Below are 17,431 nucleotides of genomic sequence, written 5' to 3' on the forward strand. Positions count from 1 at the left end.
AACATGTAAGCAATAGAGCTTACCGGTACTCTATCTCAGCTGCATGACGTTATAATTACCCCTTTCAGCCAGGAGAGGGAGACGTTTGACCTCAACCAAACTTGACAATAGGTACAACAATAAGCGGCCATAAAAAAGACACTAAATTAATGAATCAGAACTAATAAAAATAAAAATGCAATCATTCATTCATCTTCTTGACTGCTTCATCCGTTACCGGGTCGTGCTGGCGCCTATCCCATCAGTCAACGGGGGGAGAGGTGGGGCACACCCCGGACAAGCCGCGAGTTTGTTGCAGGTCCACACATAGACAGACAATCATTAACACACAGTCACACCTATGGACAATTCAGTGTAACCAATTCACCTCATTTGCATATTTTTCGGTGGTTGGAGGAAGCCGGAGAAACCGGAGAAAACCCACGCAGACACAGGGAGAACATGCAAACTCTGCAAGTCAGATTCGAACCTGTGACAGTCTTTCTGTGAGGCAACAGCGCTTACCATTGCGCCACCGTAAGGTATACATTGATATTTCTGAGGGACCTGGTCTCTCATCATCTCTGTCAGCCACCTTGGGTTCAGTGACCACTGAAGCCCATCTCAATGGATTTTCAATGGGGTTTTTTCTGTGAAATGGTGAAATAGCGCCACCTGCTGGTGACTTTGTCAAACAGTGCCCAAAATTTTATGAATATACTGTATAGAGAAAAAAACACTTTAAAACAGCTGTACACTGTAGTGACGGTCATGCATGAAAGGCAAAGAGAGTATAGGTAAATACTGTGACACTTTGTATCATTACTAAGACCACCAAAACAAGACAAGGCAACAAAATAAATAAACATAACAACATCATTAAGATCATGTGTTGAGAAAGCAAAGACAGCTGAAGGGCTATGATGCAAATAGTATACAATAAAATAAAGAAAGGTGTGTCTGCATGTGTGTGGAGGAGGATGTGAAACTTTTACAGCCTGTTAGTAAAGTCAAATTTTATGAAATAGCATTTTTTTGAACATCCACAAAAGGTGGAACAAAGTATAAGGCTCATGGATTTAAAAGAATAGATAGATAGATAGATAGATAGATAGATAGATAGATAGATAGATAGATAGATAGATAGATAGATAGATAGATATAGAATATTCTAGGTGTGTCTCTGCTTTTATGCCGGATGTAGCCCCATGTTTGCTTTTCCTACGCTGCCTCCAAGGTTAATTTTTAATTCCATAAAATAAACATACATCAAAATAAGTATTTACATGCTTTAGACAGAACTTTATTGCTTCAGCAGCTTTAAACCATAAACGCTCAACAGTTTCCTACCATTCTCTTACCTTTCAGTCAGAATGAATAAATAAACGTTTCCCACCTGTCAGGTTTGTGACACTGTAAAAGAGAGAAAATCAGAACCAAGCCCTAAAGATTCAACCCAATAACCATTTACTTGCGGTAAGAAACGAGACTAGTATTCTTTCTTTCAGCAAGGGAGAATGGAGCTGCTCTCGAGCCACGCCCTCGACTCTTCCAGCAAGGGAGAGTGGCTGCTGCTAGCCTCGTCCTCGATTCTCAGAGAAACAGCTCCCCTCCAGCTGGTTTTATTAGCAGACATGAAAACTCCAACCTTGAGTAGATAGCTCTTCCAGACAACACAAAGTGTTCACTTCTTCAGTCTAGTCAGCATATAACAGATATACGATTGTCACATACTTTATGAATATCTTGAGTATTGATTATGAAGGAAATGACCACAAATGGCACTAAAAGAACCATGACACAACCACTGCTACTCACTGGTGAATTAATGATAAACACATTCGCAGATTTATCTAACACTACCTGAGCTGACGTTAAATCCACGTTACACAGTTGTTAAACTCATTCAAAGTCTTGGTTTGTTTCAAGTGCTTTTTCAAGCACCTTGATGCGCCTTGATGCGTCAACTGACGGCAGTCAGTTTGAAGAAGCTGACGACAACGCAAATAAAAACAGCGCGTGAGTGTGAAAACAGATCATTCTTTGTTTTTCAACTCGTCAGATCAGTCCAAATAACCAACAGGGGGGAAATAAATAAACATGACATGCAAGTTTGTATCTTAGGAGGTTAATTCAATAATATAATTTCTTTTTTTTTCTTTTTATTCTTTTCTTCTTTTTTCTAACTTGTCTGCATTCGTGCTCGACAGTGACAACGTACATAACGTCAGTCACTGTTAGAGTTCGATGCAATTTTATTCTTATAGTGATTGTGACCGTCACCTGCCCTCTTGGCCTATTCATATTTGGCCCTATTCATATTTTATTTGTTTTATTACCTGCTTACCGCCGTGGAGGGCTGTGCACACCGCAGTGAACATACAACATAGACAAACAAAAAGTGGCAAATACACAGTGTTCTGAAAAGAAAGTGCAATGGATGTATTTGTGCTCCTTAATTCTATCCCTCTCATCCAACCATAACCAAGAGTTGTCCCAATACACCAGATTCTCCTCCGTCTCTAGAGGAAAGTCTGGATCATCAAGTTCTCAGGAGATCTGAGGAAGAAGAGGGAGAGCATAGTGAGAGCCACAGACACTAACCCAGCAACCTCCACTGACTCAGAGATCTGTGGGTGGAGTTAACTCGCAAATCAAGTTTCTCATTAACATAATTTTAACTCCTCTTTATTTGTTGGCGCAACAAAGGTTGGAATAATAAAGTAAGGACAATTCATCAGTCCCATCGCAGCAGGTTTTTAACATTGCCCAAAAGTTGATCAGAACTGCAACTTTTACTCCGTTAGCATAGACCCTGGCCATAACATATACAATAATACAAATATGAATACTGGTCTCTTTGTGTTCCTGTAAGAAACAGACAGGGATAGTCAAAATAAATGGTCATGTGTTTTGACCGAAAGCGCCAATGGACTCTGCATTCAAGCCTTAATATGACAGTTAACTGTCGTCGTACATACAGTATATAATTCACATTCATATGGTTTCTCTCTTCGACTATCAGCATACAAAATAAGATCGTTAAATTATAAGAACACTGAGGCAAATATTAACATGATAAACACAGAAGTCCCAGCATTATAAAAACAGTGCAAACAGTCTTAATCATAGTGTGGCCCGCAGGCCTAACAGAACGGCTGTGTTCTGAGCTTTCCCGCGTTTACCAGTGTTGTCGCACCTTAAGTTTGGCTGCGACAACAGTGACGAGTCAGCTGAATATTGCAGAATGAAGGATCTAATGGGCGGTCAATAATACCATGAAGTTCTCTTTCACAGAGTATATGAGACTTTCCCTTCATTTAGAATAACTTTTTTTTAAGCAAAATGACTATGTCCAATGCAAAAAAAGAAAAAAAGAAGTTATCCAAACTAAATTTAATTAGTAGAAGAAGAAAAAACATGTCACATATACGGCTTATTGGATTCAGTGATATATGAAGAAATAAAGTTACTGTTATGCAACAGTGGTAGAAAGTAGCCTTATTCAAACTCTAACTGAAGAGGGTCAAAGAAAACAAGAACACTCACCACAAACAAAAACTGCAGTCAAAATTATATATTTAGTGTTGGGGGGGGGGGGGGGTCTTTGAGGCCATGAGCACTGAGTTTGAAGTATGGTGTGGATGTTCACCTGTGTTGGCCAGTGATCTGTTGTTGGTTGATAAAGATGTTTAGGTAGAAAATGTTTACTGTTGTGTGAAGATTGTACTATTGTACTGTGTGTTGAATCGGTCCCACAATTAGCAACATTCTGCTTTTGGGTACTTCAAGCATCGTAGGAGAAATCTGTTCAGTTCTGAGTTCTCAACAATGTATAGTGCCTCACTGTTGCTGAAGTCCCCTGCCTCGCGCCATGAACATCAAGCCATCGACACTATAAAGTTCCAGCCACTCAGTGTCGTAGCGTAGAGGTCCTGTCACCCTGCGCACCGTGATAGCCCCCCCTCCAGTGATCCAGCTTCAGGGAGCCCCACAGCCTCGGACTCAGTTTGCTCTTGCAACTGCTCCAGTGCCCCTTTTTTTTTACAATCAGGGGTGGACCTACCAAAAAGTCTGTTCCTGTTGACCAGTCAGGGCAGATCTACAGACTATCGCACCCATTGCAACCTTACAGAGACCTGTAAAGTAACTTTATTTCTTCATATATCACTGAATCCAATAAGCCGTATATGTGACATGTTTTTTCTTCTTCTACTAATTAAATTTAGTTTGGATCACTTTTTTTTTCTTACAGAGACCTTTAAGGTTGCAAGGTTACTGACTACAAATATGAGTTGAGTGGGAGAAGAGATGTACTGATTCTTTCCAACTTTTCCTAAGAACCAGCAGGAGGCAGCAGAGAGTTGATCAGCACAACCTTACCCATGTAGACTTGCTCGGCTCAAGCCTCCTCTCTCATAGGGGAGATAAACAGTAGTCTATTAATCCAAACAAACATGGAGGGGTCGAGGGAGGGTATAGCTTTGGTTATGGTTTGGCCAAATCCCTGCAGAGAAACTGGAGCATCGCAGTGTTACAGTAATATAAAATGCTTTTTAGTTCCCCTCTGAACCTCAGATAACAAATTAAAAAGATATACCATTGTATATAATTCAATTTAACTTATGTTTGTAAATGTCCAAGACATGATATGTGAGCCAACCCAAGCTGAATTTATAGAAAACACAAGTTTAATTCAATTCTTTATTGACTGGTAAAGAATAAAATGAGAACATTTACACAGTCAGCTGCTCATTAAATCGTTCATTTGGCTCTAACCCATACCACAGGCCGTCACGATCCACTGCTGCCCAAGCCATTCTCTTGGTGGTAAATGTGGCTGTCCACTGTCCTGATGGGGACACTACAATACAGCCTCCTGCACCGTGGACACGGTCCGCCATGTACTGCAGAGCCAATTGTGAAGACTCTGCTACTGATTTACCTGCGAGGAAAGTAAGCAAGTCTTCATCAAATAAACACAACCATAGTTAAAGTCATGGTCTTAATAACCTGAATGTGTGTGTGATCCTTTTTTTTTTTTTACCTTGTTCAACATGGAAAAGAATGAGTCTTGCCAACGTGACTTTGAGAATGGACTCTCCATGACCAGTACAAGACACGGCACCACTAAAGTTGTCTGCAAATCCTCCACAGCCTTATTTATGAAAATAAAAATAGAATAGAAAAAAAACATTAGCAGCAGAGATTTCAAAAATATTTCTACACAATTGAGCGTACTGAAAGAAATATTCTCGTTCATCTTAACTAATTACGACATGGTAAATTTAGACTACAATGACGATGGTTACATTTAATATCAGGTCATTGATAAATGCAGCTGATGTGTAAAAAGTTCCATGTCAGACATATGTCACACCAATGATTGGAGCGTCTCCTACTCGGCCAGCCATTTTATTTCTGATCCCTCCAGTTGATGTTGCACATGCAACATTACCAACACAGTCCACGGCAACTGCTCCGACAGTGTCATGGGCCCTAGGAGGAGGAAATACATCAGCCATGAATTGATACGGGCTCAAATTGTTTGTGGGGTTTTTTTCTTCATAGGAAGGGGTCAATATAAAAACACTTCAAATACTCAAAGAATCGATGCATCTGCAGCAATGCTGTGGAAATCATTCTGGAAATATGAGGTTTTCCATCAGCCTTTAGAAACACATCCTTGGATAGAATGCTGGGATGAAAGTTTCCAGCATGCTCACTGTAAAGCAGGGGTCCTCAAACTATGGCCCGCCTCCACATTTAGCCCGGCCCCCGGAACAATACCAGAGGCCAAAAAAAACATTTTTTTATTTTCTTATTTTCCTTTCCATACAACATGAGTAGCCGGTAGGGGGTCAATAATGGTATTCGGTGAATTTAAGAGGGGTTATTAATTCGATCTTTTGTTTCTTAAAAATAATATTGATAGTGGAGAACATATTAATATTATGAAGAAAAGCATTCTTCCTTTCACTTTGGACAATTTTAATGATGATCACATACGACCAGAAAGTTAATGTTCCATGGACCTTTTTTCTGTGATGAACCCGGAAAGGGTTATTTGGTTATTATTTATTTTATTAATAGTGTTATTATTTATTTCCTGACTTTTTTTCTTCTGTGAAGAAAGGGTTATTTGGTGGCTGTCTGGAAAACAATAAATGTTTAGGCACCCCTGCCATCGTCACACTTTTCCTGTACAAACTGACCCCGGCCCTCCATCAGAGAAGGGAAAAGTTATGTGGCCCTCACAGGACAAAGTTTGGGGACCCTTGCTGTAAAGGAAGCGTCAAACTCACAGAGTCATCCACAGGTAACGAAAGTTTGGTTTGAAGAGGACAATGTGAAAACATCCTGTTTAGCATTTTTAGTATTTGTGAAAAACCCATGTTATATCGAACATTGACTTTATTTCAGTTTCGGACCGGTCCGGCTGAAATAATGCTGCGTAAGACTCAAAGAAATGCATCCCAGGACAGAAAGTATGTAACACTTACCACTGAGTGTTAATCTCTTCCTTCACTCCAGTAACAAACGTCTTACATTTCTCCCATTCTTTCCTCTCAAACTCCGTCACCAGTGAATCAGTGGGGACTGTGCTCACGCCAATGCTCTCCGCAAACTGGTTTGCGCCTCTGCTTGTCAATATCACGTGGTCAGTCTGAGAGTGTCCATGACAGAAACATACAAGATGTATTTCACAACAGCGTAACTGAAATGTAATACCACTCCATTTTCTGCACGTTAAACCTTTGCCAGGACAAAGGGTTAAAAAAAAGCATCCAAATCAGAGTTTTAAACATCGATGGTCTCCTTTTAAACAGAATCAAAGACTGAACACCTTTTCCATCACTGCTCGTGCCAGTGAAACGGGATTGGCAATGTTTTCGACTGAGGAGACGGCACCACTGGAAAGCGTCCTCCCATCCATAATGATGGCATCCAGCTCCACTTCTCCATCAGCATTTAGCACAGCTCCATGTCCTGCAAATTAAATGTCACTTTAAGTTGTTGGAGACCAAAAACCACTGAGAACAAGGACAAAACTGTCTCTCTGATCATGGCTTGTTGCAACAGCCCCTGTAGCCCATACTGACACTGGACAATGAGATGAGGCCCATAAGCCCCCCCCGACCCCGTCACTCTGAAACAAGAGTCTGGATGAATGTTGGTGTCACCACCAGCAGATGGAGACTGTGCATCACTGAAAAATCACAATTGGCTCCTCTGCAGACACAATGGGGGGTAGTTGTGTTGAAAGCACCCTGCGATGAACTGGCGGCTTGTCCAGGGTGTGCCCCGCCTCTCGCCCACAGCAAGTTGGGATAGGCTCCAGCAACACCCGTGACCCGCAAAGCCGAAAAGCGGAAGGAAATGGCTGGACAGTAGGAATCACTTTATTTGTACCTGCATTAAATACACTGTTATCTTCCATCGTTCTCACGGCTGCTTCGACGGCATCCACAGCGCTTCCTCCTCTTTTCAGGACTGCAAACCCATCGCGGGCCGCATCCTTCACTCCATCAACAGAGACCTTGGCCAGTTCATCCGGTACGGCCCTGGCCCCACCGTGTACAACGATGACTGCAGACATCGTTGCGTTCCTGTAGGAAAGAGATAGACATTGTTTATAAAGTGCCATTGAAGTTTGGGTGTAGCAAATATGGGTTCACTAGTATTTACACCGTCTCATTTTGCAGTTGGATAAAATTGTTTAAGGTGAAAACGTTTTGCAGAGCATATCAAATTCAAAGTCATGTGATAATCACAAATTCCAGACTCTGATATTTGATCATTTAACTATTCATCTAAGCAACCATTCCAACAGTGTGCCAGTGTAAGTTCACAGGTGTAAGTTCACAGGTTTACTTTAAGAGTGGGAGTTGGATTTTTCTCAGATGAAGGTTTCTGGTGTATAATTTTTCAATCTGATTTTTAAATCCTGGAAACATTTTTCATTGGAGAGCATCCGGACTGCAACCATCCCCGTTCTGGTACAGGAACCGTTCTGCTCAGAACCAGAAAGCTCTGCAGTGCATGGTTCACTTGTCTGATTGCACCATCGGCACTTGATTTATGGCCATGCAGAATATTTACTCCAGGAGGCGGAGAGTCACGGCTCTCTGAACCCGGAAAATCACCAGCAGCCCTGGACACAAACTTTTCAAGCAACCGAAGTCAGAGAAGAGCATCGATAAGACCAGGGAACTCGCTATCCACAAACAATAAGACCTCCCAATGGCTACTCATATACTACACCACAACCTGTTACATGACCCACGATGTACAGTAAATACTTGCTATCTGTTGTCCTTGGTTTATTTTCATTTTACCTTGTATTTCCTTGTATTTCGTGTTACATAGTAAAACAATTGGAGCTTTATGTCACTTAATTTATTGCAACAATCGTATGTACAGCATTTCCCTGCTGCACATGAATGAATGACGTACGTGACAAATAAATAACCTTGATCTTTTTTTTTTTTTTTACAGGAATTAGTGTCTGTTAAATGTCGCAAACAGGGATTGTACGTCATTGAGTTTTTAAACTGCGCGATGGATCATAGGAGTACTTTACAGTCTATTCTACGTTGATCACCTGGGCTCTTATTTAATTATTAGTGCGTCAGGATAGCATCACCACGCTAGTAAACACCGCTAAACCACCGCTGTGTGTGTCCGCCAATCTAACTTGCTTCTTTCTTCGAGCATCTTCAAACATCTGTTCTACCAGCTACTGAAATCTGGATCTAAACATTCGGACTCCCTGTACCTTTACCGATGTGAGCGCTCTGCGTCGCATTGAAACGCTCCGCCACAGTCGCGTGATTTCAATGGACTTCCTCGTTTGTTTTCACGACGCTGCGATCGCAAATGACGTCATATCCAGAATTCCAAAGATATTTCCGGTTGCATATTTCAAAATAAAGTAATTTATAGCTTTCGTACCTATTAAAGAATACATTGCGATACATTTAGACAGAGTGCATTGGCAAACGACTTTATATCGTTCATAAAATCATATTTTTACATTGTTTAAAACGGTGTAACACATAGTGTGAAAATGTACAATATAATTTTGATACGGGGGGCTCGGTGGCGCAGTGGTAAGCACTGTTGCCTCACAGCGAGATGGTCGCAGGTTCGTCTCTTGGGAGTCAGATTAGACAGACGCCGTGACAAACTGCAGTGTTACTGAAAAATGTAAAGTGATTCAGAATCCAGGATCATAACCAAAATGTAATCATCTATTCCCGGTAACATTCCCAACATTACCTGGGAATTTCATCAAGATCCATCTGTAACTTAACAAGTTATCCTGCTAACAGACAGACAGACAGACAGACAGATAAACCAACGGAGGTGAGAACAACCTCCTCAGCGGAGGTTAAAAGAGCAACATGACATTGTTTCAGCACCGTGGACAGCGACACAGAAGTTTCACTGACTGTGGCCACATAACAGATTTCACAGATTGTCCTGCTTATTCCACATTGAACTTTGAAGAAGGATAGGAACTCACAGGCCACCGTACTTTATCGTTTCCCTTGCTTAGCCGAATAAAGAAATTAATTTGACAAGAAACCGTTTCCTCTGAGATAAGGCACTATCTCTCACCAGCGGGAGATTAATAGTGATAGTGATGTAGCTATAATAAACATTAGCATTTCAAAGTCACCTAGATTTCCTCCACTGATAGCCCTTCAACCTTCCCCTGATTGAAATTATTTCTATGATATACTCGTAATTAGACAAAAGTAACCCCAGGCCTCGACTATTTCTGTTCTCACGAGTTCATAACCTGTGATGCTATTATATTCATAATACCCAACTCCAAAACTCCAACAAAGTGTGGCTCCTTTTAGTTCGCAGAACACACACACACGCACACGCACACGCACACGCACACACACAGACACACAGTCGAGAACTGCTACTGATATTATTCTCCTTTTTAAATTAAGCAGCATAAGCACATTTGTTTTGAATCCATTCTCTCGGGCAGACCACCCAAATGGAACGCGCCCAGCGGGGTCAGTATTTGTCTCCCAGTCCTCCCAGTCCTCCCAGTCCTCCCAGTCCCAGAATACAGCCAATAACGTGAGAGGGGCGGGAGCAGCGCGCTCTGCAGCCCCAGAGAACAGACACAGCGCGCAGGCAGCGGTGGCAGAAATGGGCTCACACCTCTGAATCACAACTCAATTTTCAGTCGAGCATCTCGGAGACTTGGGACGACGAGTTGTTTTATTCTTTTTGTGTATTTTTGCAGGAGTTTCTGTCCGTTGTACCGGCGGCTGTAGCGGGACCGGGAAGGTTTCACACTTATCCTCCGACGCGCAGCACTCCCTGTCGCCTCACCTGCACGGCCGCGGTCAAGAGGTCCGCTGTGATAATAATGCATCCTGATAAACATTCACCTGAACTGGTGGCAGAGAAAAACAGCCTGGATCCGTCTTGCGTGCATGCGGTGCGCATGCTTGCAAATGGTGAGTCAGGTATGTTGTTAAATGTTATCTATTACTGTGAGCTTTGTGCACTTGGTTATCGGTGGCATTCACCATTGCACTGCATTCAGGGGAGTATAGGGCGATCTTAATTGAGTTAATTTCAACACCCAGCTCTTGACTCTTAAAGCATTTTTGTGTGTAAGTGACTGTGTGATCTTTAGTGAGAAAGTTTCAAGGTATTTTCCACTATGGAGTGAAGAATTATGGTGTGGATGTTCACCTGTGTTCCCCGGTGATCTGTTGTTGGTTGATAAAGATGTTTAGGTAGAAAATGTTTACTGTTGTGTGAAGATTGTACTATTGTACTGTGTGTTGAATCGGTCCCACAATTAGCAACATTCTGCTTTTGGGTACTTCAAGCATCGTAGGAGAAATCTGTTCAGTTCTGAGTTCTCAACAATGTATAGTGCCTCACTGTTGCTGAAGTCCCCTGCCTCGCGCCATGAACATCAAGCCATCGACACTATAAAGTTCCAGCCACTCAGTGTCGTAGCGTAGAGGTCCTGTCACCCTGCGCACCGTGATAGCCCCCCCTCCAGTGATCCAGCTTCAGGGAGCCCCACAGCCTCGGACTCAGTTTGCTCTTGCAACTGCTCCAGTGCCCTTTTTTCTACAATCAGGGGTGGACCTACCAAAAAGTCTGTTCCTGTTGACCAGTCAGGGCAGATCTACAGACTATTGCACTAATTGCAACCTTACAGAGACCTGTAAAGTAACTTTATTTCTTCATATATCACTGAATCCAATAAGCCGTATATGTGACATGTTTTTTCTTCTTCTAATTAAATTTAGTTTGGATCACTTTTTTTTTCTTACAGAGACCTTTAAGGTTGCAAGGTTACTGACTACAAATATGAGTTGAGTGGGAGAAGAGATGTACTGATTCTTTCCAACTTTTCCTAAGAACCAGCAGGAGGCAGCAGAGAGTTGATCAGCACAATCTTACCCATATAGATTTGCTCGGCTCAAGCCTCCTCTCTCATAGGGGAGATAAACAGTAGTCTATTAATCCAAACAAACATGGAGGGGTTGAGGGAGGGTATAGCTTTGGTTATGGTTTGGCCAAATCCCTGCAGAGGAACTGGAGCATCGCAGTGTTACAGTAATATAAAATGCTTTTTAGTTCCCCTCTGAACCTCAGATAACAAATTAAAAAGATATACCATTGTATATAATTCAATTTAACTTATGTTTGTAAATGTCCAAGACATGATATGTGAGCCAACCCAAGCTGAATTCATAGAAAACACAAGTTTAATTTAATTCTTTATTGACTGGTAAAGAATAAAATGAGAACATTTACACAGTCAGCTGCTCATTAAATCGTTCATTTGGCTCTAACCCATACCACAGGCCGTCACGATCCACTGCTGCCCAAGCCATTCTCTTGGTGGTAAATGTGGCTGTCCACTGTCCTGATGGGGACACTACAATACAGCCTCCTGCACCGTGGACACGGTCCGCCATGTACTGCAGAGCCAACTGTGAGGACTCTGCTACTGATTTACCTGCGAGGAAAGTAAACAAGTCTTCATCAAATAAACACAACCATAGTTAAAGTCATGGTCTTAATAACCTGAATGTGTGTGTGATCCTTTTTTTTTTTTTTACCTTGTTCAACATGGAAAAGAATGAGTCTTGCCAACGTGACTTTGAGAATAGACTCTCCATGACCAGTACAAGACACGGCACCACTAAAATTGTCTGCAAATCCTCCACAGCCTTATTTATGAAAATAAAAATAGAATAGAAAAAAAACATTAGCAGCAGAGATTTCAAAAATATTTCTACACAATTGAGCGTACTGAAAAAAATATTCTCGTTCATCTTAACTAATTACGACATGGTAAATTTAGACTACAATGACGATGGTTACATTTAATATCAGGTCATTAATAAATGCAGCTGATGTGTAAAAAGTTCCATGTCAGACATATGTCACACCAATGATTGGAGCGTCTCCTACTCGGCCAGCCATTTTATTTCTGATCCCTCCAGTTGATGTTGCACATGCAACATTACCAACACAGTCCACGGCAACTGCTCCGACAGTGCCATGGGCCCTAGGAGGAGGAAATACATCAGCCATGAATTAATACGGGCTCAAATTGTTTGTGGGTTTTTTTTCTTCATAGGAAGGGGTCAATATAAAAACACTTCAAATACTCAAAGAATCGATGCATCTGCAGCAATGCTGTGGAAATCATTCTGGAAATATGAGGTTTTCCATCAGCCTTTAGAAACACATCCTTGGATAGAATGCTGGGATGAAAGTTTCCAGCATGCTCACTGTAAAGCAGGGGTCCTCAAACTATGGCCCGCCTCCACATTTAGCCCGGCCCCCGGAACAATACCAGAGGCCAAAAAAAAACATTTTTTTATTTTCTTATTTTCCATACAACATGAGTAGCCGGTAGGGGATCAATAATGGTATTCGGTGCATTTAAGAGGGGTTATTAATTCGATCTTTTGTTTCCTAAAAATAATATTGATAGTGGAGAATATATTAATATTATGAAGAAAAGCATTCTTCCTTTCACTTGGGACAATTTTAATGATGATCACATACGACCAGAAAGTTAATGTTCCATGGACCTTTTTTCTATGACAAACCCGGAAAGGGTTATTTGGTTATTATTTATTTTATTAATAGTGTTATTATTTATTTCCTGACTTTTTTTCTTCTGTGAAGAAAGGGTTATTTGGTGGCTGTCTGGAAAACAATAAATGTTTAGGCACCCCTGCCATCGTCACACTTTTCCTGTACAAACTGACCCCGGCCCTCCATCAGAGAAGGGAAAAGTTATGTGGCCCTCACAGGACAAAGTTTGGGGACCCTTGCTGTAAAGGAAGCGTCAAACTCACAGAGTCATCCACAGGTAACGAAAGTTTGGTTTGAAGAGGACAATGTGAAAACATCCTGTTTAGCATTTTTAGTATTTGTGAAAAACCCATGTTACATCGAACATGCTCAGAATTGACTTTATTTCAGTTTCGGACCGGTCCGGCTGAAATAATGCTGCGAAAGACTCAAAGAAATGTATCCCAGGACAGAAAGTATGTAACACTTACCACTGAGTGTTAATCTCTTCCTTCACTCCAGTAACAAACGTCTTACATTTCTCCCATTCTTTCCTCTCAAACTCCGTCACCAGTGAATCAGTGGGGACTGTGCTCACGCCAATGCTCTCCGCAAACTGGTTTGCGCCTCTGCTTGTCAATATCACGTGGTCAGTCTGAGAGTGTCCATGACAGAAACATACAAGATGTATTTCATAACAGCGTAACTGAAATGTAATACCACTCCATTTTCTGCACATTAAACCTTTGCCAGGACAAAGGGTTAAAAAAAGCATCCAAATCAGAGTTTTAAACATCGATGGTCTCCTTTTAAACAGAATCAAAGACTGAACACCTTTTCCATCACTGCTCGTGCCAGTGAGACGGGATTGGCAATGTTTTTGACTGCGGAGACGGCACCACTGGAAAGTGTCCTCCCATCCATAATGATGGCATCCAGCTCCACTTCTCCATCAGCATTTAGCACAGCTCCATGTCCTGCAAATTAAATGTCCCTTTAAGTTGTTGGAGACCAAAAACCACTGAGAACAAGGACAAAACTGTCTCTCTGATCATGGCTTGTTGCAACAGCCCCTGTAGCCCATACTGACGCTGGACAATGAGATGAGGCCCATAAGCCCCCCCCGACCCCGTCACTCTGAAACAAGAGTCTGGATGAATGTTGGTGTCACCACCAGCAGATGGAGACTGTGCATCACTGAAAAATCACGATTGGCTCCTCTGCAGACACAATGGGGGGTAGTTGTGTTGAAAGCACCCTGCGATGAACTGGCGGCTTGTCCAGGGTGTGCCCCGCCTCTCGCCCACAGCAAGTTGGGATAGGCTCCAGCAACACACGTGACCCGCAAAGCCGAAAAGCGGAAGGAAATGGCTGGACAGTAGGAATCGCTTTATTTGTACCTGCATTAAATACACTGTTATCTTCCATCGTTCTCACGGCTGCTTCGACGGCATCCAAAGCGCTTCCTCCCCTTTTCAGGACTGCAAACCCATCGCGGGCTGCAACCTTCACTCCATCAACAGAGGCCCTGGCCCCACCGTGTACAACGATGACTGCAGACATTGTTGCGTTCCTGTAGGAAAGAGATAAACTTTCTTTATAAAGTGCCATTGAAGTTTGGGCGTAGCAAATATGGGTTCACTAGCATTTACGCCGTCTCATTTTGCAGTTGGATAAAATTGTTTAAGATGAAAACGTTTTGCAGAGCATATCAGATCCAAAGTCATGTGATAATCACAAATTCCAGACTCTGATATTTGATCATTTAACTATTCATCTAAGCAACCATTCCAACAGTGTGCCAGTGTAAGTTCACAGGTTTACTTTAAGAGTGGGAGTTGGATTTTTCTCAGATGAAGGTTTCTGGTGTATAATTTTTCAATCTGATTTTTAAATCCTGGAAACATTTTTCATTGGAGAGCATCCCGACCGCAACCATCCACGTTCTGGTACAGGAACCGTTCTGCTCAGAACCAGAAAGCTCTGCAGTGCATGGTTCACTTGTCTGATTGCACCATCGGCACTTGATTTATGGCCATGCAGAATATCTACTCCAGGAGGCGGAGAGTCACGGCTCTCTGAACCCGGAAAATCACCAGCAGCCCTGGACACAAACTTTTCAAGCAACCGAAGTCAGAGAAGAGCATCGAGAAGACCAGGGAACTCGTTATCCACAAACAATAAGACCTCCCAATGGCTACTCATATACTACACCACAACCTGTTACATGATCCACAATGTACAGTAAATACTTGCTATCTGTTGTCCTTGGTTTATTTTCATTTTACCTTGTATTTCCTTGTATTTCGTGTTACATAGTAAAAAAAATTGGAGCTTTATGTCACTTAATTTATTGCAACAATCGTATGTACAGCATTTCCCTGCTGCACATGGATGAATGACGTACGTGACAAATAAATAACCTTGATCTTTTTTTTTTTTTTTACAGGAATTAGTGTCTGTTAAATGTCGCAAACAGGGATTGTACGTCATTGAGTTTTTAAACTGCGCGATGGATCATAGGAGTACTTTACAGTCTATTCTACGTTGATCACCTGGGCTCTTATTTAATTATTAGTGCGTCAGGATAGCATCACCACGCTAGTAAACACCGCTAAACCACCGCTGTGTGTGTCCGCCAACCTAACTTGCTTCTTTCTTCGACCGTCTTCAAACATCTGTTCTACCAGCTACTGAAATCTGGATCTAAACATTCGGACTCCCTGTACCTTTACCGATGTGAGCGCTCTGCGTCGCATTGAAACGCTCCGCCACAGTCGCGTGATTTCAATGGACTTCCTCGTTTGTTTTCACGACGCTGCAATCGCAAATGACGTCATATCCAGAATTCCAAAGATATTTCCGGTTGCGTATTTCAAAATAAAGTAATTTATAGCTTTCGTACCTATTAAAGAATACATTGCGATACATTTAGACAGAGTGCATTGGCAAACGACTTTATATCGTTCATAAAATCATATTTTTACATTGTTTAAAACGGTGTAACACATAGTGTGAAAATGTACAATATAATTTTGATACAATTAAAATTTTATTTTGAAAACACGTATTTGTTCTCTCGACGCAGGTGAGGATGTACATGGCATTTTATCTATTATTAATTTACCAAACAAAGCCATCCATCAGAAACAGAGAATCAGTGAAATGTGACACAAAATTGAGCAAGTAAATAAGTTCATCTGTGAAAAATATGTCTTGTAGACTTTTATGAAACACAGCAAACTTTGCAAAGCTTAGTAAAATATCAAAAAATATGGAGAATATAAGAAAATATCTTGGAGCTTGCATTACATGGATATAGTAGTGAAATGTGCAATGATGCGGTGACACAAGAGAGCTATAAGATACCATCATTTCAAAGATGAAACATGTATGAGTTAAATATTATCATTAAAATTCATCAAGATTCATCTGTAACTTTTTGATTTATCTTACTAACAGAGAAACAGACAGACACAGATAAACAAACCAATGCTGGAGATAATTGTATAACCCCCGCCTCTGTGGAGGTAATGAAGTGTTACTTTTGAAGTGTTCATATAGATATATATCTGGTTGTCTAGTTTTATATATTTATTCGTGCTTTCTAAAATTGTGTAAATATGTAAATTTGGACTTCTTTCCCATGTGTACTGATGCGTTCATTCTTTACTTTGTAGTACACTTCAGAAAGAACACCCTTAGTGATTTTGACAAAGTTCCATCAAACTGCTGCACAGACACATAAATAACATCTGAATTGACTCTCACTCTATTAAGTCTGGAGACCCCTCATGGTCTTTATAATTCTAATCCGTGCAGTCAGAATCAGTTTGAAAGGTCAAGTAAAGGCAAAATTGTTAATTCACCAGGCTTCTGCTCAAAGATCATTTATGAGTAGAACAGCTGGCTGCACGCAGGGCTGCCTGCAATGACTTCAAAATTCAAGTCCTATCAAAGCAAAGGGAAATGAGTAGCATTACATATTAGATTGTACGTCCATGCTTACACCAGTGACTTTACTGGCATGAGTTCATGGAGCTCTAATGAAGCATTAAAGTGACAATCAAACGTCTCCCACTTCAGTTCAGTTTTCTTGGTGACTTGGCCCTGATGGGATGGGAGGTGGACATCTGGCATTACTAAATCCTCTACCAAACATTGAATTAATCCATGTTTGATACTGATTTCTACAGACTTTAATGTAATAATGGTGCAAATTTGCAGTACCTGAAAGAAATCAGAAGGATTTATCTTTTGTGTGACCATGTTTTACTGAGAAATAAATAAAATTACACTGGGAAGGGATCATAACATCACTGAGTAACTAACTGAGGATGTTACTGTTTAGTTCAAA

The 17,431-nt window shown here is 41.3% G+C and overlaps 2 protein-coding genes across 5 annotated transcripts; both read right to left on the reverse strand.

Annotated features, from left to right (window-relative positions):
* Positions 1–4,669: 4,669 nt before the first annotated feature.
* On the reverse strand, positions 4,670–8,833 carry LOC137912907 (isoaspartyl peptidase/L-asparaginase-like). 3 transcript variants are annotated; one of them, XM_068757035.1, is made up of 7 exons: positions 8,765–8,833; positions 7,393–7,589; positions 6,827–6,969; positions 6,483–6,646; positions 5,360–5,478; positions 5,027–5,137; positions 4,670–4,924 (listed from the first exon to the last, which is right to left on the reverse strand). In XM_068757035.1, the coding sequence occupies exons 2-7, from the start codon at positions 7,577–7,579 to the stop codon at positions 4,716–4,718; spliced, it is 933 nt and encodes a 310-aa protein (XP_068613136.1). In that variant the 5' UTR covers positions 7,580–7,589; positions 8,765–8,833; the 3' UTR covers positions 4,670–4,715. The 3 variants fall into 3 exon arrangements, with proteins under 3 accessions (XP_068613136.1, XP_068613135.1, XP_068613137.1); XM_068757034.1 differs by having other exon boundaries at positions 8,759–8,830; XM_068757036.1 differs by lacking the exon at positions 8,765–8,833 and adding an exon at positions 8,585–8,705.
* A 2,913-nt stretch (positions 8,834–11,746) lies between these two features.
* Positions 11,747–15,883, reverse strand: LOC137912906 (isoaspartyl peptidase/L-asparaginase-like). Of its 2 annotated transcripts, none has more exons than XM_068757033.1 (7): positions 15,810–15,883; positions 14,475–14,647; positions 13,909–14,051; positions 13,566–13,729; positions 12,438–12,556; positions 12,105–12,215; positions 11,747–12,001 (listed from the first exon to the last, which is right to left on the reverse strand). In XM_068757033.1, exons 2-7 carry the CDS (start codon positions 14,635–14,637, stop codon positions 11,793–11,795), a joined length of 909 nt encoding a protein of 302 aa, XP_068613134.1. In that variant the 5' UTR covers positions 14,638–14,647; positions 15,810–15,883; the 3' UTR covers positions 11,747–11,792. The 2 variants fall into 2 exon arrangements, with proteins under 2 accessions (XP_068613134.1, XP_068613133.1); XM_068757032.1 differs by having other exon boundaries at positions 15,804–15,881.
* Positions 15,884–17,431: the final 1,548 nt, after the last annotated feature.

The sequence above is a fragment of the Brachionichthys hirsutus genome, unplaced genomic scaffold, assembly GCF_040956055.1.
Source record: "Brachionichthys hirsutus isolate HB-005 unplaced genomic scaffold, CSIRO-AGI_Bhir_v1 contig_797, whole genome shotgun sequence".
NCBI lineage: Eukaryota > Metazoa > Chordata > Actinopteri > Lophiiformes > Brachionichthyidae > Brachionichthys > Brachionichthys hirsutus.

Bases quoted from the DNA above. Each gene is read 5' to 3' on its own strand.
- LOC137912907 (XM_068757035.1), bottom strand. From the start codon at position 7,579: ATGTCTGCAGTCATCGTTGTACACGGTGGGGCCAGGGCCGTACCGGAT. The intron at 6,970-7,392 runs GTACAAATAAAG...TTTAATTTGCAG, and splicing joins TAACAGTGTATTTAATGCAG to GACATGGAGCTGTGCTAAAT. The intron at 5,138-5,359 runs GTGTGACATATG...TTCATAAATAAG, and splicing joins AGGAGACGCTCCAATCATTG to GCTGTGGAGGATTTGCAGAC.
- LOC137912906 (XM_068757033.1), bottom strand. From the start codon at position 14,637: ATGTCTGCAGTCATCGTTGTACACGGTGGGGCCAGGGCCTCTGTTGAT. The intron at 14,052-14,474 runs GTACAAATAAAG...TTTAATTTGCAG, and splicing joins TAACAGTGTATTTAATGCAG to GACATGGAGCTGTGCTAAAT. The intron at 12,002-12,104 runs GTAAAAAAAAAA...CTTTCCTCGCAG, and splicing joins TCTTTTCCATGTTGAACAAG to GTAAATCAGTAGCAGAGTCC.